A 25,376-nucleotide genomic window follows, 5' to 3' on the forward strand; every position below is an offset into this window, starting at 1 on the left:
ATTACAAGTTCCTTGTTTTGAAACACCTTTGACGTGATGACCAGATAGAGCTAGTAGAGTAACATGTTTTACAAATATGATTTTGTTTAAACTATTTAACAAATGATTATTTTGTAGGTGGAATTTTTAAAATATCTTTGGGAAGGGTGTGTTTAAGCTGTGTGAACTTGGGAATGTTGCTGACATTTCTGAGCTTCAGTTTCACATTTGCACATAGTGGGGATATGTAGAGTGTTGTAAAAATCTATAAAATGCCTGCCTTCTTATGAGCGGCCTTCCATTTCTCCAGAGCCAAGGTTTTATTTTGGCATTATTTGCTTCTCAAATGTCTTCTGGGATTCAAATTAATTATTTTTCTAACATCAAATTCACAGATTTCTGACCTACATATAGGTCAGAGCAACTGAAGTACTATTTGTGGTTTTAAGCAGGTTGTGAGTCCTCTTCAGTATTCTCCTTAACATTGTGAGCTATCACCAATTCCAGGCAGGAAAATAAAAGTTCAGAGATACAAAAATTGCCCATATGCATCAGACACTTCTATGAACAACAAAAAAGCATTCAAGTATTAGCATACCAACAAGAATATGACATGTTAATAGTTCAGCTTCCTTAAACATTAAAATATGTGACATGTCTAAGAACTGTTAATGTGCAATGAATTTTTTAAAAATATCAGTGTACCTCCAAAATAGCCTTATGCCTAATTGCAGAAAATAAAATGTGAGTCATCTAATAAACAATATATGGTATTTTTTGTTAATAAAAAAATTCAATGCTGGTAAATAAGATTGGCACTCATACATTAGTCTTGGAGTTTGTACAATCTATCATTAGGATATTTTAATGTCAGAGTAAGTTTGGACATGTATAATCTCAATACATACCAAAATATACATATATAAGTAGATGAAAAAACATGTTGTTTATTTTATTAATGATTTTTTTTCTATGTAGTTTATAAAATGCTATTAATTTATGTATAGCACTTAGCAAGACTAATATATAGCAATTCAAACCCAAATCCCCCTCATTACTAATTGTTACTTCAGACAAGTTCCTTAAGTGTTTCCTCATATATAAACAGTCCCAACTGTATATGGTGTTTCATTTGTTAACACAAAGTGCCTAGGTATTTTTATTCAGAAAAAAAACTTACTTAAAAAATGGCACATCTTCAACCAGTGATTGATGTGTCAACAGGTCTGATAAATACCTTTTACCCCACTTAAATGTCTACTTTTAGTTTGACCCCAGGGCACTTTTACCACTGGGCCAAATCCCCAGCAAGGGCTCCACCCCACCCCACTCCCACCCCCGCCCCTGGTTTTTTGGTTAAATTGTTGAAACTGGCCTCAAATTTGCAACCCTTCTGTCTCAACCTCCCGGTCGCTGGGATTACAGGCGTGTGCCACCACGACAGGCCCAGAAAAATGGTAATTTTAAGCGTATGTTAAAAATATAAGAGTATGTATAACTGGAAAAGCTCATATTTCCATTTAAATTGAGGCAACTATTGACGGTAGACTATTGTACAATAAAGTCCCATCAGATATACTTAGGCAAAGACTACAAATCATAGTTTGTAATTTTATTACAGCTTTCAGGTAAAATAGTTTGTATCATTAATGACTCAGGAAATCCCTGATATCTCCCTGTCAGGTTAAAGAAACAAAACACATTAGGTCAGTGATTACGCTTTTAGATATTAAGGCGTTTTGAGCCCCAGATAATTTATAAGCCAAGACCACTAAACTCATGTTTGTTTTAATAAGATTCTGGCCCAAAGGTTCATATTTTAATAGAAACTACAAGTTGTTTGTTGTTGTTGCTGCTGTTTGTTTTTAGTTCCAGGACCAGGAGAAGACAGGGCAGTCCAGTTATCTGTAAAATCTTAATGTGATGGCTCAGGGTTAGGACCATCTCTTGGTGACATTGAGATGGTTGAGCTGGTCAGCAACAAATCTATGCTGGGGGAACTTGGAAGTGCTGGCCGACTTGATGGCCTCGAAAGCCTGTGCCCTGCGCACGCTGGCGTGGCGGTACTCCTGCTCCGCGGTCATGTAAGGCATGCTCAACCAGTAGTGGTTCTCCGCCTCGATCTCCAGGCGACGGATCATGTTCTGCTTCGACAACAAAGACACCCTCCGCGGTCGCCGGTGCTTCCCGATCCACTGACTTCCAGGAATGCGATTGCGGCAGAGAAGAGCAGTGAGGAACATGGTTCCTGCGGAGGAGGGCACATAGACAGAGGCGCTCGCTGGAGACCGCGGGGCTGGAGAAGGGAGAAGAGGGCTCGCGATCCTGGCTCGACGCCACGCGCGACTCTAGCCCCGGCGCCCAAGAACGCACGCTGACCCCCTCCCCGCCTCCCAACAGGAACTACTGGCTAAAGTGGAGGAAGGGTCCTCCCCTCCCACCCGCCGAGCCCATCGACTCACCTGCCACACTCCCAAGAACTTTGCGCCCCCCTCGCGCGGCTGATGCGACTGTGGCAGGACGATAGCCTCTCGGGGGTCCACCGGCACCTTCACGTGATACTTCAGCTCTCGCGAGAGAGAACCCTTGCGCCTGCGCGGAACCAAGGACATTTCCGGCCTACAGATTCAAACTAGTGGCGGCTTGGTACGGATCTGGAGCGTTGGTGTCTCTGCTGTTGCTTAGGTTCTTGCTCATCTGCCCTCATCCATGGACCCGATCCGGAGCTTTTTCGGCAAGTTGCGGACTCTGGCCAGCACCCTCGACTGCGAGACGGCCCGGCTGCAGCGAGCGCTGGACGGAGAGGAGAGCGGTGAGTGAGGCTGGCGGGCCCGTGAGGGTCTCCGCTTTCAGCCGCGTTTGGTGGGATTCGCCGAGACTCGACCCGCCCCGGGCGACGGCCGGAAGGGTACCCCCTAGTAAAAATGTACCCACTGACCGGAAGGGTTATTTATTTATTTAGCGGTGCTGGGGATTGAACCCAGGGCCTTGTGCTTGCGAGGCAAGCACTCTACCAACTGAGCTATCTCCACAGCCCTGGAAGGGTTATTTATTGACAGGGGCGAGAAGTGCTTGGAAAGAGACACGGGTGCGGGTGCTGCACCTATTAAAGTGCTCGATGTTTGTGGTTAACATAGCTCGGGGGCTGCAAGTGCCACATTTATGATCTCTTTTTTTAATGGACAAGTAATAATTGTACATATTTATGGGACGTGATTTAGTCTTATGCTACTCAATTGAATAGTTGTGTCCGTTTTTAGTTCCGTGGATAACCATAGTGCTCTTCTCATGTGATGAAAACATTGTTATTATGTTGTTCACTATTATGTTGTGAAGAGAGAACGACCCTTATGAATAAAAATCTAAGTTGACAGATTGAGCTTATAAATATACACACATTTATACATGATATGCGTTCAAGACATGTTTTGTGTTTATCAGTAAAAACCAAGGAAAAAATTTAACAATTTCTTTTTTTTAAATGCATCTATTTAGCTTTGTTCTTTACACTCTACATGTGTAGTGACTCTTGTCTTACCTTTTTGACCGCGAAGAAAACGTCTGTATTTCTCCAGCAAATTATATTACCAACACAAACCCTAGTACTCAAAACTACTGTTTGTTCTTTTAAAGAAATAACCATTTATTTTTAAAGACTTGTTGGAAAAGAAGTTCAGCTGGGCATGGTGGTACTCACCAGTAGTCCCAGTGACTTGGGAAATTGAGACAGCAGGATCCCAAGGTGGAGACCCTGACTCAAAAAACAAGCACTGGGGATGTAGCTCAGTGGTAAAGCATCCTGGGTTAAATCCCCAGTACAAAACAAACAAAAAAGTGTCTCAGGTTTTGAGATTTTCTTAAGTGTCGTAATTGGGCGTTAAATAGCGCACTGTACAGATGCAGATTCCTTTTATATTGATTATATTATGACTAATTCTCCAGTCATTTGAAAGTGTAACTATAAAATTAACATGTGCACTGTAGGAAATTTCAGATATAGAAAAGTGAAAAAAAGAAAATAACTATTCCATATAACCCCACCATCAGAAGACAGCACTATTAACGTTTTGTATCTTTTCTACCATTCTTATTTTATCTACTATGTGCACATGTATGTGTGTGTGTGTTTGACTTGTTTATGTAGTTAAGATAATGTTATGATAGACAAAAACTGCATTAACATTTTTGGGTTTTTAATAAATCTGCCAAAGTGCTTTTCACAAAGCTTGTGCTAATTCATCTTCTTACCAACATATTACCTCTGTACAATTCTGCATTTTCTTTTGGATTTGCAAGAAAAATAATTGAAATAATTTTTTTATTAAAATATTTTTTATTTTTACAGACACATTTTTAATTCATTGTACACAAATGGGGCACAACTTTTCATTTCTATGGTTGTACACAGTGTATATTCACACTATTCATGTTTTCATACATATATATAGGGTAATCCTGTTTCATTCTACTGTTTTTCCATTCCCATCCCCTGCCACCCTTTTTTCCTCTACACCATCTAAAGTTCCTTCATTATTCTTTTCCCCCCTGCCATCCCCCATTGTTATATATTGTCATGCACTTATCAGAGAAAACATTCGGTCTTTTGTTTTTTGGGCTTGGCCTATTTCACTTAGCATGATATTTTCCAACTTCATCCATTTACCGGCAAATGCCATAATTTTACTCTTCTTTATGCCTGAGTAATATTCCATTGTGTATATATACCACAGTTTCTTTATCCATTTGTCAGTTGAAGGGCATCTAGGTTGGTTCCACAATCTAGCTATTGTGAATTGAGCTGCCATGAACATTGATGTGGCTGCATCACTGTAGCATGCTGATTTTAAGTCCTTTAGGTATAAACCGAGGAGTGGGATTGCTGGGTCAAATGGTGGGTGGTGGGTCCATTCCAAGCTTTCTGAGGAATCTCCATACTGCTTTCCAGAGTGGCTGCACCAATTTGCAACTCCACCAGCAATGTATGAGTGTGCCTTTTTCCCCACATCCACGCCAACACTTATTATTGCTCGTATTCTTGATAACAGCCATTCTGAGTTAGATGAAATCTTAGAGTGGTTTTAATTTGTATTTCTCTAATTACTAGGGATGATGAGCACTTTTTCATGTTTTTGTTGATCAACTGTGTATCTTCTTCTGTGAAGTGTCTGCCCATTTCCTTAACCCATTTATTGATTGGGTTCTTTGTATTTTGGGTGTAAAGTTTTTTAAGTTCTTTATAAACTTTGGAGATGAGTGCTCTGTCTGAAGTGTGTGTGGAAAAGATTTTCTCCCACTCTGTAGGCTCTCTTTTCACATAATTGATTGTTTCCTGTGCTGAGAAAAAACTTTTTAGTTTGAATCTATCCCATTTATTGATTCTTGCTTTTATTTCTTGCACTATGGGGATCTTGTTAAGGAAGTCTGGTCCTAAGCCAACATGATGGAAATTTGGGCCTACTTTTTCTTCTATTTGGTGAAGGGTCTCAGGTCTAATTCCTAGATCCTTGATCCATTTTGAGTTGAGTTTTGTACAGGGTGAGAGATAGGGGTTTAGTTTCATTTTACTGCTTATGGATTTCCAGTTTTGCCAGCACCATTTGTTGAAGAGGCTGTCTTTTCTCCATTGTAAGTTTTTGGCACCCTTGTCTAGTATGAGGTTACTGTACTTATGTGGGTATGTCTCCGTGTCTTCTATCCTGTACCATTGATCTACCTGTGTATTTTGGTGCCAGTACCATGCTGTTTTTGTTACTATTGCACTGTAGTAGAGTTTAAGGTCTGGTATAGTGATACTTCCTGCATCACTCTTCCTGCCCAGGATTGCTTTGGCTATTCTGGGTCTTTTGTAATTCCAGATGAATTTCATGATTGCCTTTTCTGTTTCTATGAGAAATGTCATAGGGATTTTAATTGGAATTGCATTAAATCTGTATAGCACCTTTGGAAGTATGGCCATTTTGATAATATTAAATATTAATTCTGCCTATCCAAGAACATGGGAGATCTTTCCATCTTCTAAGGTCTTCCTCAGTTTCTTTCTTCAATGCTTTGTAGTTTTCATTGTAGAGATCTTTTACCTCTTTGGTTAGATTGATTCCCAAGTATTTTATTTTATTTTTTTTTGAGGCTATTACAAATGGAGTTGTTTTCCTCATTTCTCTTTCAGATGTTTCATCGCTTGCATATAAAAATGCTTTAGATTTATGCATGTTGATTTTATAACTTGCTATTTTGCTGAATTCATTGATGAGGTCTAGAAGTTTTCTGGAGGAGTTTTTTGGATCCTCTAAATATAGAATCATGTCATCAGCAAATAGTGACAGTTTAAATTCCTCTTTTCCTATTCGTATCCCTTTAATTTCTTTAGTCTGTCTAATTGCTCTGGCTAGAGTTTCGAGGACAGTGTTGAATAGAAGTGGTGAAAGAGGGCATCCCTATCTTGTTCCCATTTTTAAAGGGAATGGTTTCAGTGTTTCTCCATTAAGAATGATGATGGTCGTGGGCTTAGCATAAATAGCCTTTACAATGTTCAGGTATGTTCCTACTATCCCTATTTTTCCTAGTGTTTTGAGCATGAAGGGGTGTTGTATTTTGTCGAACACTTTTTCTGTGTCAGTTGAAATAACCATATGATTCTTATCCTTAAGTCTATTGACATTATGGATTATGTTTATTGATTTACAGATGTTGAACCAACCTTGCATTCCTGGGATGAACCCCACTTGATCGTGGTGCACAATTTTCTTAATATGTTTTTGTATACAGTTTGCCAGTAATTTTTATTGTAGTTACTCTAGTGTGTATGAAGTGGAATCTTTTCATGGTTGGGGTTTCTGGGGGTTTTGGATTTTTTTCTCATTATGTTGCCCAAGCTATCTTCAAACCTCACTATCCTCCTGACTCAGCCTGAAAAGTAGCAGGGATTACAGGCCTGTGCCATTACACCCACCTCACTGGGGTTTGGATTTGCATTTCCCTAGTGAAAATTGGGAACTTCTAACAGCCAAAAGAAGAGATCATCAAAGCAAGTGTGTTTTAGAAAAGAGAAATAGAATCCTTTTTAAAACTACTTCTAATCATAAATATGACTGATTAATAACAAAGGTGACAGTGCAGGGAGTAAAGGATGTCTTTTTTTTGTTTTTTGTTTTTTGTTTTTTGTTTTTTTGCAGTACTGGTTATTGAACCTCATGCGTGCTAGTCAAATGCTCTGTCACTGAGCTACATTCCCAGCCAAAAAATGTCTTTTGAGGAAGCAGTGTCAGGTTGATTGTGATGGATGTCCATATGGAAGAAAAGAATGAATCTTGATCCTTAATGCATTCTGTACCAAAAACATGAAACGAAACAACAACAAAAACAAAAACAATTCCAGATGGAAATTCTAAATGCAAAAGAAAAACATTAAAGTTTTTAGAAGAAAACATGAAAAAAATATGTATTATCATTGGCAAGGATTTTTAAAGTAGAAAACAAAAAGTATCCATCATGGGGGGAAAAAATGACAAGTAGGACTACATTAGGATTAAGAGATTATGTATGGTGCACATATCTGTAATTCCAGCTACTCAGGAGGCTGATAGGAGAATCACAAGTACAAGGCCAGCCTGGCCCATTAGCAAGGCTCTTTCATAAAAAGGGAGGAATATAGCTCAGTGATAGAGTGCTTACCTAGTATGTGTGAGACCCTTTGTTCAGTTAACAGCAACTCCCCATCACATTATTAAAATTAATTATTAAAATTAAAAATAAAGAGTAGAAGATGTTATCATACATGTTTCTGATAGAAGACTTATATCCAAAATATATAAGAGAACCTACGGCTGGGCTGATGGCATATGCCTGTAATCCCAGCAGCTCTGTAGGCTGATGCAGGAAGATTGTGAGATCAAAGCCAGCCTCAGCAACTTAGTGAGGCCATAATCAACTTTGGTGAGACCCAGTCTCAAAACTGTAAAAAAAAAGGGGAGGCGGGGGGCGGGGAGCTGAGGGTGATGTGGCTCAGTGGTTAAGTGCCCCTGGGTTCAATCCCCAATACCAAAAAAAAAAAAAAAAAAAAGAGTACCTACAAATTGATAAAGGAAGACAATACCACAGAAAAATTAAAGTCTTACTTCAAATTATCTTTATATAGCCATTAAATATATGAAAAAGCATGGATTTCATTAGTCATCAAAGAAATGCAAATTAAATTCCAGTATAGTACAATTGCATACCTATCAGGGTAACTAAAATTAAAAGGAGGAAAGTACCAAGTGTTTGTAAAGATGTAGAACAAATGGAACTTGCATGCACTGCTGTTGGAGTGTAAATTATAACAGCATGTTGGAAAACCATCTGGCAGTATGTACTAGAATTAAACATATGTATAACCTATAATACAGCACATGTTCTAGGTCGTTAGGGTAAAGAATTGTGCATATATTGGCACCAAAGACATGCTAGGACTGGGGATGTGGCCTAGCATGTGCAAGTCCCTGGATTCAATCCCTAGCATTGCAGTAAATAAAATGAAGACCCAGATAATAAATATTTTTTGAAAAAGATGTTCTGGAAAAGTTCAAAGCAAGAGTATTCATAATAGTTCCAAAATAGATACAACCCAAAGTTTATCAACAATAGAATAGATATATTGTAGAGTGGAATATTGTTTAGCAATGAGCATGAATGAATTAGAGATGGATGAACACAGAGGAGTGTCACAAAGAATGTTGAATGAAAGAAGCCAATCACAAAAGAAAACATATTGTCTGAATTCATTAAAGAAAGTTCATAAGCAGGTAAACAACTTCATGGTTTTAGAAATCAGAGTAAGGTTTACCTTTGGTGGGGGAGGGAGGAACTAAAAGAGGAGTTATAAGTTTTAGTAATCCTCTTTCCTCTCCCATTGTCCTCTTCCCTTACTTATTGAGCAGAGGGCTGTTTATCCAGCTAAGTTCACCTTGTTAAATTCCTCAAGCTATATACTTATGATTATTTGTTATAGCTGTGTTGTTATAGCTCAATAAAGTTTTGTTTTGTTTTTTTGATACCAGGGATTGAACTTAAGGGCACTCAGCCACGAAGCCACATCCCCAGCCCTACTTTGTATTTTATTTAGAGACAGGATCTGACTGAGTGTTCTAATCACCTCACCATTGCTGAGGCTGACTTGCCCGGCTCAGCCTCCAGAGCTGCTGGGATTACAGGCATGCATTGCCATGCCAGGCTTCAATAAAGGTTTTAAAGAATAGCCTTAACACTTTTTTTAGCAATTGGTAACAGATAAATTATAAGTAAATACCTATAAGGATTTTGTAATTTTAAGAAACTACACTTAGGGACTGGGGTTGTGACTCAGTGATAGAATGCTAACCTGGCCCGAGTGAGGCACTAGGTTCAATCCTTAGCACCACATAAAAATAAATAAATAAAATAAAGGTATTGTGTCCATCTACAACAAAAAAATTTTTAAAAAGAAACTAATCTTTTATTTTTTTCTTCCTTCTTTTCTCATATTTATTAAACTTTTTTTCCTTTCAACATACATACTGAAGACTTTGATGATTATCCAATGAGAATTTTACATGATCTTCATTCAGAAGTCCAGACTTTAAAGGTATTAATCCTACAATATTAATTTGTTGTTTTTCTGTGGTAATTTTTTTAGCCTAAGTAAACTTAGAACTTAGAGAAATTGTAATATATTTTCTTTCCTCATTAAAGGATGATGTTAACATTCTTCTTGATAAAGCAAGATTGGAAAGTCAAGAAAACATTGATTTCATAAAGGCAACAAAAATACTGATGAAAAAAAATTCAGGGGATATCATAAAAATAAGAGAGTTTTTCCAGAAGTATGGATATAATCCACGTGTCAAAGAAAATTCAGGTTTGACTACTTTGATTTTATAGCATATGGCTTAGTATTAAAGAAGGCAGCATGACTAAAACAACTGTAGGCTTGGTTCTGTCTCTGCCATTATAATAATATCATTTCATCAACAATTATTCATACTCATTGTGCGCTGGTCAGTGATACAGTAGAAAAATGGGTTTTGCTTTCCTTTCTACCATGCTGGATGAGAACCAACACAATGCTACATGAAAGACCTCTTTGAGCTTTATAAATGAAAAAGTACAATTCACACGAATGACTTATGATTTCTAGTCAAATCTGCCAATAAATAGCTGAGAAATTTACAGCATGCTATTTCATTTTTCTGGTTCAGTTTCCTTTTACATAGAATGAGAGACTTTGGCTGTATAGATTGGTAAAGTCCTTTTTCAGTTCTAAAATTCTAATGCAGGGTAGTATAGCACAGTGTAACCAAATTACCTAAGTGCAAATCTCTATTCCACCACTCCTTCTCATTTGTAAGGCACGGATGTTCAGTACATCTACTTTATGGTGTATTGTGTAAAGACTAAATGACATAAAATTTGCTTAGAGCAATGCCTGGCATGTCTCTCACTCAATTATTATTTGGCCGGGGTGAGGGGGGGCGGTACCAGGGATTGAACTCGGGGACTCGACGACTGAGCCACATCCCCAGCCCTGTTTTGTATTTTATTTGGAGACAGGGTCTCACTGAGTTGCTTAGCACCTCACTTTTGCTGAGGCTGGCTTTGAACTCATGATCCTCCTGCCTCAGCCTCCCAAGCCGCTGGGATTATAGGTGTGTGCCACCATGCCCAGCCATCACTCAATTATTAACTGTTATTGTTATTGTTCTGTTCATACCTCTGGATGACTAATATGCTTCATTGTTTTCATGTCTATTATAAAAATGAACTTTGTACATAAACAAAACATCTACTAAATTCATTAATTATGTATTGAGAGGTCTGGGGATATGGTTCAGTGGTAGAGCACTTGCCTAGTATTTATGAAGCCATGGGTTCAATCTCCAGCACCACCAAAAAAAAAAAAAAAAAAAAAAATTGAGGATATGTTTGGAAAGTATATTAAGTAGTCCACATAGTATAACAGAAAGTACTTGGTGTGAAAGAGCCACACATTCAAATATTGGCTCTTCAAGTTATAACATTTGACCTTGAATAGTTTCTCTCGAAATTGTTTTTTCCTCCCTTGGGAAATGGGAATATAATTATATTGTTGATTGAGCAGTAATAATGGCAATGGTCTTATTTTATTAATTTTTTTTAGTTGTAGATGGACACAATACCTTTATATTATTTATTTATTTATTTATTTTTATGTGGTGCTGAGGATTGAACCCAGCACCTCACACTTGCTAGGCAAGTGCTCTACCACTGAGCCACAGTTCCAACCCCTTTTTTATTAATCTTATCAATGACAGCCTTGTGATAAATACAACAGTAGGTTTTTGGCAACTCTTGTAGCATTTCTTAGGATTTATAAAAAGCACAAAGCCAGAACAGAATTCAGTGAATCAGAAACTCTTCCAAGACTCAGAAGCCATGTAATCATAGTATTTTTATAGATGGTTGAGAATGGATGTGTGTTTCAAATGTTCTATTATTTTCTCAACTAAGTTTTTGATAAAAGTGTTCCAGACTGACATAAGATAAAATTATCTTTGTAGTCTTAATGTTTTAAAATACCACTATACATTGTGTTAAATCTAGAACAGAGTTGATTCCACACTTAATTAATTCCACACTAATTAATGATAGAATGGTGTCAGAAAATTTTAAGAAAAACTGGTAAATCACATTAATTGAAGAAGAAAATTGACTTTAATTTGGGAGTATTGATTTTTCATCTTTAACACTTTAGTTTACTTTCCTTCTGTAATGTGTGATCAAAATGGAATACAAGTAAGAGGTATGTACCAGAAAATTACTGAAGGAACAATTGAAATAGAATTTAAGATTTTCTGTTCTGCTGTTTTACCAGAATGTTACCTCTTTGATTCTTCCTTCTAGAATGTGAGCAAGAACTTACTGACTCTACCCAAGAGACGGCTAAGTGTGAAAATTCTGAAAAGCCTGATGTGAAGGATGACATGTCTGATCCTTCTGTTCCAAGTGGTTCTGTTTCTGAGAAGCTTCCACGTAGTCCACAACTTTCAGATTTTGGACTTGAGCGATATATGATATCCCAAGTTTTACCAAATCCTTCACAGGCTATAAACAACCATAAGGAAGAGCCTGAAATTCAAACTCCACCTACTAGTCAGTCACTAGTTAAAATACTAAAAACTCCAAAACATACTCTAAAAATGGATGATTTTGAGTGTATAACTCCTAAGTTAGAACATTTTGGTATCTCTGAATATACTATGTGTTTAAATGAAGATTACACAATGGGACTTAAAAACATGAAGAATATTAAAAGGTAAGCAACTTTCCTAAAAGGTACCTTTTTACTTCATTTCCTAAATATTTTGCATTTACTAATTTTTATCCTAGATTAAATGTTTAAAATATTTTTTCTTTAAAATTTTTTTTTTTAAAACAGGTTTCATTCACTTTACTTATTTATTTTTAAATTTTTTTAGGGCACAGAACAATAAACACTTTTATTACACGAGCTAAGACAGAAGGGAGGAGGACTCACTTGTCTTTCCGGACTTTGATTTTCCTCAGATAGAACTCCACCTCCTTGCCTTCTAGCACATAGCCATCTGCTCAGCCACACTGTCCTGGTCTTGATACAATGCAGGCCAGCAGCTTGCCCTGCTGGAACTGCCCCTCTAGGAGAGTGCTGACTTTAGCATTCTTCTTCCTTTCATTGTATTTCTTTTGAATTTTCTTTGTTCACTTTTCGTTTAAAATTTCTTCCTCCCCAGGAGTCAGCTTGGCCCGCTTCTTGCGGCCCAGGGGCAGTGCCTAATGGGATTTGTACCACTGTCAGTACGGTGTGCTATCAATGAGCATGATGCAGTTCTTCACCAGGATCTTGATGTGGACCAGCTCATTATTGGACGCATTGTAGACAACATCAGTGATCCTTGTTTTGCAAGTACAACACTCAGAACCCCAGAAGTTCCCCACATACAGCCTCAAAGCCTGGTACTGCTTGTTGCCTCCTCACACTGGAACAGTGTGTATGCGGCGGGGGCCAATCTTAGTGATGGCAGCACGGCGTCCCACCTCACACTGCCGCTTCTTGTGGTAGGGCTTTCTCTTGCCCCAAGTCTTGTGGCACTTGTGCAGGTTGTCCCGAGAGATGCCCAATGCTCAGCGCTGGCTGGAAAGAGGAAACTCAAAGCTTCATGGTCCGGTTTCTTTTCTTTTCTTTTTTTTTTTTTTGTATAAAAACCCTATGTTGTAGCCACAGCTGGAGCCTGGGTCCTCTGTACAGAGACTCTGGTGTAGGTTTTCACAAGATGGTCAGTGAATTCCTGATAGGGAGACTTGGTGAACACAGTTTCTTTCCAGAGATTGGGAGTCAAATAGCTGTTTATCTTGGAGATGGCATCAAAGGTGGCCTTAGTGAAATTGCCCAAAGTGGCAGTGCAGCCCTTGGCAGAAGTGTAGCAGTCATCAATACCAGCCATCAGCAGCAGCGTCTTGGGCACAGGGGCTGAGACAATGCCAGTATCTCTGGGGGCAGGGATGAGCCACACCAGCACAGAACCACAACGTCCAGTCACCTTACAAGGACAGTGTGGGGCTTGCCAATCTTGTTCCCCCAGTAGCCTCTCCACACAGGAACAATGGAGAACTTGGCCAGGATGATGGTCCCTCGGATACAAGTGGCTGCCTCCTTGGAGCACTTTACTCCCCAGTTCAACATGAGCATTGTAGTCCCTGATAGCTACAAATGCCTTGAACCTGGTCCGCTGGCCAACACGAGTCTGCTTCTGTACAGGCATGATCTTCAAAACCTCATCCTTAAGTGACGTCCCCAGGAAAAAGTCGATGATCTCAGACTCCTTGATAGGCAAAGAGAAGAGGTGGAGCTCCTCCAAGGACTGATCTTCATGTCCTTGACCAGGCGGCCTAGCTTGACCACCAGGATCCACTCCTTGTCTTTGGCCTTGCATCCGTGAGCGCCACAGCCTCGGAGACTGCTGCGGAAGACTCCATGGAAGCTGCCACGGCCACCCATTCCAGTGCCCCAGCCCCATCGGGCCCTCCCGCTGCACCAGCCTCATCCTCCATATGGTGTTTTCCCAGAGAAGCAGCAGCAAAATGTTTTTTGATACTTTATATTTGAAACTTCTCTGGGAGGCTAATCCAAGATGGCAGACTAAAGGGAGGCTGCATTCCTTGTTACTCCCTAACTCTGGTTTCAAGCAGAGGATATCTATTTCTTGATTGCTCACTGTCAAGTGCCTATCATCTGCCATTTGCCTGCTTCTCACCTGTCCATCACCTGCCTCTCACCTACCCATCACCCACCACCCAAGGTTCACCTCCTGATTGTCTGACAGCTACCAGCAGACTAACCGCAGACCGCCAGTGGAGCACCAGCTGCCTGCTGTTGCCTGGAAGTTCACTGTGACAGTACCTGCAGGTTTGGTTACACGTGGCTGCCGCCATTTTGAGACAACAGCCAGGCCCCGTAGGACCCCTGGCCGTACTGACTGAGCCCTGTCTCCAGGATCCCTCAGCCCGACTGATCACTCTCTGCCTCCAGGGCCCTCACATTAACTGACTTCTCCCTGCCACCAGGACCCCCAGACCAACTGACTGCATCCTATCACCGGGACCCCAGACCGACTGATTGCACATGGTCTCCAGGATCCCACAAACACACCCAACCTCCAGGACCCCTGCCTGACCAATCGCATCCCACCTCCAGAACCTCCAGCTGACCACGTCCACACCCCAAGCTGCAGCTCCCCATTTGCCAACACATTTGGAAGCCAGAGCGGCCATCTCGGATAATCCTGGAAACCATAGCTCCAATCTTTAGGTGGGGCAAATCCCATCCTGAGATGCCTGCTGGAGACTTGAAGCTCATTGTCAGGAAAGGTTTTGGAAACCTATAGGGCCACTATAAGCCTATAGGGGGAAATCTGCAATCCCCCAGATCTGCACTGCTAGAGGGGAAGATACATGAACAACATGAAAAAACAAGGGAAGAAAATGATCCAAACAAATCTAGATTCTATATTAATAGAATCCAATGACAGTATGATCAGAAAAGGACTTGAGATTATACATGATTAAGATGATTTGCAAAGCAAAGGATGAGATAAGAGAACAAATGCAGGCAATGAATGATAATACCAATAAGCAGTTGAAAGAGCAACTGCAGGAAGCAAAAGATCATTTCAACAAAGAGATAGAGATTCTCAAAAAAAAAAAAAAAAAAAAAAAAAAACAGAAATCCTTGAAATGAAGGAAACAATAAAACAAATAAAAAGCTCAATGGAAAGCATCACCAAAAGACTAGACCACTTGGAAGACAGAAACTCAGACAATGAAGACAAAATATTTAATCTTGAAAATAAAGTGGCCCAAACAGAGAAGATGGTAAGAAATCATGAACAGAATCTCCAAGAACTATGGGACATCATGAAAGACCAACTTTAAGAATTATTGGGATTGAGGAAGGCACAGAGATACAAACCAAAGGAATGAACAACCTATTCAATGAAATAATATCAGAAAATTTCCCAAACCTGAAGAAAGAAATGGAAAATCAAATACAAGAGGCTTACAGAACACCAAATGCACAGAATCACAACAGATCCACACCAAGGCACATTATAATGAGAATGCCTAACATTCAAAATAAAGATAGGATTTTGAAGGCCATGAGAGAAAAGCATCAGATTACATATAGGGGGAGACCAATACAGATAGCAGCCAACTTCTCAACCCAGACTCTAAAAGCTAGAAGGGCCTGGAACAACATATTTCAAGCTCTGAAAGAACATGGTTGACAACCAAGAATCCTATACCCAGCAAAACTAACCTTCAGATTTGAAGATGAAATAAAATCCTTCCATGATAAACAAAAGTTAAAAGAATTTACAAATAGAAAGACTGTGCTACGGAATGTTCTTCAACAAAATATTCCATGAGGAGGAAATGGAAAACAACAATGGAGGTCAGCAAAGGGAGGAACTACCTTAGAGAAAAACCACTCAAAGGAGAAACCAAGCCAACTTAAAAACCAAAAATAAGCCCAAATGACTGGGAATACAAATCATATCTCAATAATAACCCTGAACGTTAATGGTCTAAACTCATCAATCAAAAGACATAGACTAGCAGAATGGATTAAAAAGAAAGACCCAACAATATGCTGCCTGCAAGAGACTCACCTCATAGAAAAAGACACCCACAGACTAAAGGTGAAAGAATGGGAAAAAACCTACCATGCCCATGGACTCAGTATAAGAGCGGGGGTTCCATCCTTAGATAAAGTGGACTTCAAGCCAAAGTTAGTCAGAAGGGATAAAGAAGGACATTTCCTACTGCTTAAGGGAACCATAAATCAGGAAGACATAACAATAGTAAATATTTATGCCCCAAACAATGGTGCATCCCTGTACATCAAACAAATCCTTCTCAATTTCAGGAAACTTCTCTGAATCACCAATTCTATTAATAAACTGTTGGTTTCTTTAAATGAGAAGCTATATAGATAGGAGGAGTGATAAAGGCCTGAAAAAAGATGGTATTTGTGGAGATAGGAAAGTGGGGGGGGGGGGAATTAAAGGAGTAAAATTAGTTAAGAATTTGTGATTGTTTTGGTTAGAGAGGGAGATCCAGGATAAACCCCAGATTTCTGGCTTATTGCCTGGGATGATGCTAGGGAAATCAACTAAGGTAAGAATACCTGCAGCTTGTGGGAAAAGGTATGTACATGTTGATTTTTGAGGTGCCTGTAGACATATTTATTTCCTCTTAGATAATTTAATAAGAATTTGAAGCTTAGTGTGTGAATTCAGTGCTAGATTAAAAAGATCTGGATGTGGGGATATAGCTCAGTTGGTAGAATGCTTGCCTTGCATGCACAAGGCCCTGGGTTCAATGCCCAGCACCACATAAAATAAAATATTAAAAAAAAAAAAAGATCTGGATGTGATTAGTGTGGAAATGATAATTAAAACCATGCAAGTTACAATGAAAACACCACTTATCAAAGTAATATAAATTGATACTAAAGGTATTTTTGAAGTAAAGATTATTCAGTAAATTATTCTGGAATGATTGGTTAAGTGGGAAAAGATCAAGTAATCTTTACCTCATGTCAAAATAAATCATAGATAGATCAAAAGTAAATATTTGCTTAAAAAGTAGAAGTAGCAAACATTAAACAATGAAAGAAAGTACACTTGAACTACCAGTAATTTTTGTCTGGAAAAAAAATGACAAGTTCTTTTTTTTTATTTTTTGGTGGGGCGTACTGGGGACTGAGCCACATCCCCCAGCCCTATTTTGTAATTTAGAGACAGGGTCTCACAGAGTTGCTTATTAGCACCTCACTTTTGTTGAAGCTGGCTTTCAATTTCTGATCCTCCTGCCTCAGCACCCAGTGACTAGTTCTTAATCTGTATCCTGGTTATAAAATTTTACTTTATGATTTTGAAGCCATGAGGTATGGAGTTCCCTATATTAGAACTGATGAGTTTAATTTATAGCTTTCCTTTAAGTCAGAGGTTAACCTTTTTTGAACCATGGATGGATGGATGAATAAATAAATTTTTTGTTGTTTTCGTTGCTGTTTTTCCTCAAAGGGCCAGGCAGGGTGGCACATGCTTATAATCCTCGTGACTTGGGAGGCTGAGGGAGAAGGCCAGCCTCAGCAATTTAGAAAGACCCTGTCTCAAAATAAAAAAAATAGAAAAAGGGCTGCCTGTAGTTCTGTGTTTGAGTGCCCCAAGTTCATACCCCAATAGAATAAAAGAGAGAGAAAAAACTTAAAAGAAAATTTAAAAGAATTTGTTCCATGGGGCATCTTTTCCATAAAACAACTGAACGAGTCCAAATGTTTGTTATGTAATAAGATTAAGCTTTATCCCAGCGGTTTAATGTTAATTCTTTGTAACTTTATAATCTCTCTGAACCATACCAGTGAGAAGACCATAGAAAAAGAACCCATGACCAATGATTTTTCTGTCACTCCTGGCCCCATAACCCAGCAGCTGGAAAAAAGTGGTGAGTATGAACATCAAGCTTACTTCTCAGTCATATTTTTTCCAGACTATCTGTATAAAAATAGTTCTGTCACCTTAGACACTCTATCATTTTCCACATCTTTTAATTTGTAATATTGAATTTTATTAAATACCATGCCATTCACGATAAACATGATTTCATGCAAGAGAAATATAAAATTTTCTGGTATGTTTTTAATATTCTTTTGGATTATGTTTAGTATTTGTCAGCTTTTTTGTTTCTAACAAAATACAAAATAAACAAATCCTAGAGTTTTGATTTCTCTGAATAATTCTTTTTTTTTTTTTTTTTTTTTTTATGGTGCTGGGCATTGAACCCAGGGCCTTGTGCTTGCGAGGCAAACACTCTACCAACTGAGCTATCTCCCCAGCCCTGAATAATTCTTTATAATTGTCTGATCTATACCAAATTTATTGGCAGATTTTTAAGCTATCAGATTTTTCCAGTTTTGGACATATTTTTAGGAAAATTATTTTTGTATTAATTTCACTGACATGCAGTTATTAAATTAATAAGCACTGCTGGCATAAACAGGTTTAAAAAATATAACTGACTTATAGCAGCTTATAGCTCACCTTGTACAAATATGATTTTATTAAAGAGTTGCTGATTTTTAAAAAATTATTTTTGGGACTATCACCTCATACCACACTCAACTCAATTCCCAATGAAGTATATAAACATTTTAGAAAATAAGGAGAACATCCTTATATTCCTGAAGTGGAATGAATTTATTAAAGAATAGATTGCTTACTAAAATCCTTCAGTATACCACCAGTAATATGTTTATGGGGGGAATGGAAAAAAGTAATCTCGTCAAATGGAAGTTTGTTAAGAGTTATTGTATTTTGGTATGACCCTATTTTTATCCCGTAAGAGTATCATTATTACCATTTGTATAGTCCATTCTTAATAAAATTTAGTAGTTTGTTTATAACTTTCTGTGTTTACATTGTTTATTGTATCCCATTCATTTCTTCTGGATTTAGCTGGGGTTTTTTGCTTTTTGCGTGTGTATATGTGGTACTGGGGATCAAACCCAGGGGTACCCTTCCACTGAACTATATCCCCAACCCTTTTTATTTCATGAGACAGGGTCTCACAAAATTGCCCAGGCTGGCATTTTACTTTTGATCCTCCTGCCTCAGCGTCCCAAGTTGCTGGGATTACACATGTGTGTCACCACATCCAACTTAAACTTATTCTTTTTTTTTTTTTTTAGTTGTAAATGGACACAATACCTTTATTTTATTTATCTTTATGTGGTGCTGAGGATCAAACCCAGTGCGTCATACGTGCCAGGCAAGTGCTCTACCACTGAGCCACAACCCCAGCCTTAAACTCTTTCTTGAAGAAAATGATAATTTAGTTGGGTAAAGATCCCTATTTTGGGGCTTGGGTTGTGGCTCAGTGGTAGCTCACTTGCCTGGCAAGTGCTCATCACTGGGCTCGGTCCTCACCACATAAAGATAAAGATAAATAAAATAAAGGTATTGTGTTCATCTACAGCTAAAAAAATTTTTTTAAATACCCACTAGATTGACAATTATTTTTCTTGAATATTGTATTCTATTTTGGTGCTGAGCATTGTTTCTTTTTCTTTTTTGTACTGAGTATTGAACCCAGGGGTGATTTGCCACTGAGCTACATCCCACTGGGGCTGCCCTTTTATTTTTTATTTTAAGACAGGGTCTCACTAAGTTGAAGCTGGCCTCAAACTTGTGTCCTCCTGCCTCAGCCTCCTGAGTTGCTGGGATTACAGGCATGCACCACCATGCTCAGCTTATACTTACATTTTTTAAGCTATTAATAATAAAGCGCATGGGTTCGGGGGTGTAGCTTAATGGTACAGTGCTTACTTAACATGCACAATGCTCTGTATTCTAATCCCCAGCACCACACACACAAAGCACAAAATTATATTGACAACATTTAAAACTTAAAAGTTGAAATCTTCATTTTCAAATCTTTATTTTCATGAACATTTTATGTGTCTTCTAGATGTCACGTGTACCAGTTCCCCATTGGCACCTACGTTCTGCACTCCTGGTTTGAAAATTCCTTCCACAAAGAACAACACAGCTGTGGTAAATTCCCAGAGAAGTGAAAGCTCTAATCTTTCTCCTGATGACTCAGATACTACTTCCAGATTCAAACTGCCTGTTTTTGTTTTCTAACCCATATAAAATCTAGGTTTTTATTGTTTTCCTTCCTTTCAGAGATAAAGAATCTTTACATAGTTTTAAATCAGTATTATGAAGGAATAATTGACAGGAAATAAACTATACATATATTTGGAGTATAGAATTGGATTATGACACATGCATTCATTTATAAAACTACCACTACAATCAAGAAAAGAATATATGCATCATCCCTAAAAGATTCCTTGTGTTCCTTGGTAACCCTCTCGCCACTTCCAAGATGTTCTCATTCAAACAGTCTGTTTTAAAAATTTAGATAACTGCAGCTGTCAGGACAGTTTACACTATATTTCTAGAGGGTGTTTTACCAGCATAGATCAAGAACTTTAAAAAAATTTTAGACACTTTTAATCATGTGTCAGAATTTGTTCTAAAGTCACCTGGGACAAAGATTTATAACAAGTTATAGGAAGAAATATGAAAATGGGAAACAATTTAAAATACCAAATGGAAGATAAGCAGAATGCAATAAGGTGTATCTATAAAATCTGGTGCTATGTTATGAAAACACATTAAAAGAGTATTTTCAAGAAATATTTAATCGTGAAAAATGACATGTATGTGTTGTATATACAACACACTGATATACACATTTTAAGAAATGAATCAGTAGAAGTATATCTACGTGTAGTTCTCTGGGCAACATATTTATGGGTGCTTTAATGTTTTTTTCTCTTCAAATTTTTCTATTTAACAAATACTATAATCAAACCTTATCACTTTGATAGAAATGGTCTATAATCTGGGTGTTAAATATGGTAGCCACTAATTACATGCAGTTATTTGGCCTTTAAAGCGTGGCTACTGATCTGAGGAACTAATTTTTAATTCAAGACTTTAATTAATTTAAATTTATTACCTTGTGACTTAAATATTGGCCAGCACAGCTGCGGACAAATGCAGTGCTGTGTTGTCAGTTGAAGTATCAGATTATCTGTCTGCTGGCACTTGCCATTTACAGTTAATTTACTTCTTATGTTTTTATTGATGTGGAAGGCACCCTGCTGACCTGATACTCTTAGCTTTTTTTTTTAAATTAATAACCCTGGCCTGGGGAGATGGAGTTACTTATCCAGGTAGTTAATTTAGCATGAAAACTGCAAACTGAGCTTACTTCAAATCTGCTTTCTTCTTGGGAGTGAGCCTGCTTGCTGAGGGTTTGTGAGAACACTGGCTTACCCATGCTAGGATTCTCATCTGGCTCAGTTTAGTGTTGCCTGAAATGAGGCAGGTGAGTCCATCTAACTGTGGTTTAGTCAACATTCTATTCAGTTCTTACAGTAAGCTTTTATTGGTAATGAAGATGGTACTTTGTCCTTCGTATGCCATTTCTTTGTTTTTCTCAATTTGTTTAGAACCGTCATGGAAGAGGGGGAATCACTTGGGGGCTTAGAGATCCCAATAGAACTATCAATTTTTAATTACTGCCATAATTCAATGATTTATTTTTATTTTCTAGGTGTCCACAAATTATCCATTATCAAAAACAGACAGTTCATCAAATGATGTGGAAGTTAAAGATTATACTCCACTAGTTTTAAATTCAGATGAGTGCTTTGAGAATTTTGTGGATCCCTCTTCTCCTACAATTTCTTCTTACGAGAATCTGCTTAGAACACCTACACCCCCAGAAGTAACTGCAATTCCAGAAGATATTCTCCAGGTTATTTTTTAAGGCAATTTTATTTTTTTCTGATATAAAAGACTTGAAACTGCATGTAAGCTATCTTGTCATCAGGCTAATGTGCTGGCTTTGGTGTTGACACAGTCTAAATTCTAGGCAGATAGGCCCTTCTAAGAACACCTGGCTAAGTTTCTGAACTTAGTATAAGCTAGTGATTTCCCACGGTTTTAGTGATGTTAAACCAATGGAACATTTTTCTCTTTGCCTTTGAAATGTATTTCCAGTGTTGCTAAGCTATGGTTTCCATGTTGACCATTATTCCATTGGAAGTGTTGTAGACAAGTCAGAAATGTCATTCACCCTCAGTTCTTCAGAGCAGGGTATCATTAATTACATATCAGTTTCTTAAACTTGAACCTTCTTGGGCCTCAGCTTCAGAAACACTTGTTTACATGTAAATATCTGATTCTTGAGTGTAAGTAACATTTGCCACTAGTCTACTACTGATTTCTAACTGCCAACTGTACTAAATAACCAGTCTGTTTAGCAGATTTCGCTTAGGCATATGGATTTTTGTTCATTTGTTTTGGTACAGGGATTGAACCCAGAGGCACTTAACCACTGAGTCACATCCCCAGCCCTTATTTTTTATTTTGAGGCAGGTTTCACCAAGTTTCTGGGCCTGGCTTTGAATTTGCAATCTTCTTGCCGCAGCCTCCCATCACTGGGATTAAAGGCGTGCACCACAACACCTAGCTGGCACGTGGAATTCTCAATAACCGTTCTAGAAACGTTCCTGGCTTAAGAAAAGCCATAAAAAGGATAACCACTTGGGAAAATACCTAAATGGCATCAGAATTGACTCATCCTAAGATATTTAATTATTTGTTATCCTGTCTTTTCTATTTTTCTGGGCAATACATACAGTAGATTGATTGGGGAAGGAGTATATCACGTTCCCCATGGTTTATTCTCTATTTGAAAGGAAGAAAGCCTTGTATTTAGTGTCACTTTTTATTTTTTAATGTAGTTTTTATTTGTAGATGGACACAACACCTTTATTCATTTTTTTTTTTTTGCACGGTACTGGGGATCGAACTCAGGGCCTTGTGCTTGCAAAGCAAGCACTCTACCAGCTGAGCTATCTCCCCAGCCCTTATTCATTTATTTTTATGTGGTCCTGAGGATTGAACCCAGTGTGCCTCAACATGCCAGGCAAGCGCTCTACCACTGAGCCACACCCCAACCCCTTAATGTCATCTTTTTTTTTTTTTTTGAGGCAGGGGTAATGGGGATTGAGCTCAGGGGCACTGGACCACTGAGCCACATCCCCAGCCCTATTTTGTGTTTTATTTAGAGACGTGGTCTCACTGAGTCATTCAAGTGTCTTGCTTTTGCTGAAGCGGGCTTTGAACTTGGGATCCTCCTGTCTCAGCTTCCCGAGCTGCTGGAATCACAGGTGTAAACCACTGTACCCAGCTTTAATGTCACCTTTTTACATAGGAAAAGGATGCTGATATTTGAAACTCTCCTTTATGCTCTTTATAATTGATGATCTTTCTTTTAGATATGTTCCAGATTTTTCCTTAATGTTTTCCTTAACAGCTTGTAAAGTCTTAATTTGCTTTTAGGCGTGTATTGGTACTTGTTTGCATTATCCTCAGTTAAGAGTGCCTTTCAAACCTTCACATTTGAGTTTCTAATATCTCCATATTTTCACTTCTGTTAAATGTCTGTAGGCACTGCTAAAAAAATTAAATTGTTTAAAAAACCTTTATCTTTAAAATTTTTTCCATGGCTTTTCTTGAATGTTTTATAATATCTTCTATATTTATGTTGTTATTCATATGACTTAATAGAAAAAAATTTGTTTTTGTTTGTTTTAGATTTTGTCAAAGTATAACTCAAACCTAGCTACTCCAGTAGCAGTGAAGGCAGTGCCACCCAGGAGCAGTTTCCTCAAATACGAAAGACAAAATATTCGAGATGCCGGCAACAAAGAAAACTGGTGAAAGTGAGCATGCTACTGTTCTAAAGAAAATGTTACTTGAAGAGGACATTTTAAAACTAACATTAGAATGGCAGTAAATAGTTTATAATCAACATTTGCCAGCTTAGGCTAATCCCTTGTATCTAAATTTTGATATAGAATTTGTGATTCCTGAATCTCAGATTCCTAAAGTATCAAGTTTGCTAGTATCAGTGGGAATATAACCCCCAACTGTTTTATAAGTATAAAATATGCAGCCACACTGTTGTGTCATCTGTTTTGTTGAAGGCTTCTAATGTTTATTTGTATCTTTGCAGGAACTCTAGTGGATTTATCCATTTTAGAAACTGAACAAAATGAGATGGAAGCAGAGCTGGACTCACTTGGTTAATTCTCATCTTTCCTTTTTAAAAACTGCAAGGTCTAACTTTTGGAGCAGAAACAACTGCAAAGCCAGTCAGTCAACAAGTAAAACGACATGATTTAGTTTCTGTGTATTGTGCATTTTCTGAGCAATCCGAAGTACTGCACATTCATTGACTATAAAGCTTCCTTTGTGATTAAAAAAAAAAGAGAAGCTAACATTTATTGCTCACCGGGCTATCCTGTCCTCTATATGTAGCACTTCACTGACTCCTCCCAATTTTTTATGGGGTACAGATATCATTACAACACCTTTCTGTAATAAAGTCTGCATAACATTCCTAGGCTAAGGCTTTTTGCTTATATTAGAATTGCTTTTATAGTACTGAAATTGCTTTTAGGATTTTTAATTGGGAAAAAATATCCATGACTTTGTCTTCATAAATTGGTTCATGATTATTTAGTTCTATTAAGAATGAATGTGGGCTGGGGAGATAGCTCAGTTGGTAGAGTGCTCGCCTCACAAGCACTAAGGCCCTGAGTTCAATCCCCAGCACCGCCAAAAAAAAAAAAAAAAGAATGAATGTGTTTCCTTCATGCTACTAGCAAAAGGAACCTGTGTCTAATCAATAAAAAACAAAGCAGAGAGATACCATTTGGCGATTCTATACTCATTCTGGAAACCATGGATATCTTAAGATACTTGTGTATAAAAAGTGAATAAAGCAGATCTATTTATTTTAGATGACTAACTTGGCAGATTTTTTTTTTTTTTTTTTTGTACTGGGGATTGAACTCAGGGATGCTTAAGCACGGAGCCACATCCCCACCCCATTTTTGAATTTTAGAGACAGGGCTTTGAATTTGAGATCCTCCTTGCCTCCACCTCTCAAGCCACTGGGATTACAGGTGTGCACCACCACACGCAGCTATCTTGGTAGAATTTTATCACTGAAGGTAATAATTTCACTCTAAAAAGTGTGAGTGGAAGACAAAAAGAATTGATGATAAAGGAAACCATGAAAGAACACTTATTTCTTGAAACATGTTTGAACTAAATTGTTGTTGGCTACCTAGGCCCATACATATTGCTTACTTCTGAGATGTTCAAGTAGACATCAACCTAGTTAAAGTTGTTCCTTAGCTTAGTTTTAGAGTGTTC

At 38.1% G+C, this 25,376-nt stretch overlaps 2 protein-coding genes and 1 pseudogene across 4 annotated transcripts; 1 reads left to right on the forward strand and 2 right to left on the reverse strand.

Moving 5' to 3' along the window:
* Nucleotides 1-1,576: 1,576 nt before the first annotated feature.
* Nucleotides 1,577-2,570, reverse strand: Mrpl57 (mitochondrial ribosomal protein L57). 2 transcript variants are annotated; one of them, XM_047552257.1, is made up of 2 exons: nt 2,442-2,570; nt 1,577-2,227 (listed from the first exon to the last, which is right to left on the reverse strand). In XM_047552257.1, the coding sequence occupies exon 2, from the start codon at nt 2,220-2,222 to the stop codon at nt 1,914-1,916; it is 309 nt and encodes a 102-aa protein (XP_047408213.1). In that variant the 5' UTR covers nt 2,223-2,227; nt 2,442-2,570; the 3' UTR covers nt 1,577-1,913. The 2 variants fall into 2 exon arrangements, with proteins under 2 accessions (XP_047408213.1, XP_047408212.1); XM_047552256.1 differs by having other exon boundaries at nt 1,577-2,275; nt 2,442-2,557.
* On the forward strand, nt 1,690-24,272 carry Ska3 (spindle and kinetochore associated complex subunit 3). 2 transcript variants are annotated; one of them, XM_047552254.1, is made up of 9 exons: nt 1,692-2,791; nt 9,516-9,577; nt 9,685-9,850; nt 11,872-12,283; nt 17,930-18,012; nt 20,035-20,120; nt 21,697-21,900; nt 23,748-23,875; nt 24,169-24,272. In XM_047552254.1, the coding sequence occupies exons 1-8, from the start codon at nt 2,689-2,691 to the stop codon at nt 23,871-23,873; spliced, it is 1,242 nt and encodes a 413-aa protein (XP_047408210.1). In that variant the 5' UTR covers nt 1,692-2,688; the 3' UTR covers nt 23,874-23,875; nt 24,169-24,272. The 2 variants fall into 2 exon arrangements, with proteins under 2 accessions (XP_047408211.1, XP_047408210.1); XM_047552255.1 differs by lacking the exons at nt 9,516-9,577; nt 9,685-9,850 and having other exon boundaries at nt 1,690-2,791.
* Nucleotides 12,452-13,128, reverse strand: LOC124984780 (40S ribosomal protein S8-like; annotated as a pseudogene).
* Nucleotides 24,273-25,376: the final 1,104 nt, after the last annotated feature.

The sequence above is a fragment of the Sciurus carolinensis genome, chromosome 5 (genome assembly GCF_902686445.1).
Source record: "Sciurus carolinensis chromosome 5, mSciCar1.2, whole genome shotgun sequence".
Classification (NCBI taxonomy): domain Eukaryota; kingdom Metazoa; phylum Chordata; class Mammalia; order Rodentia; family Sciuridae; genus Sciurus; species Sciurus carolinensis.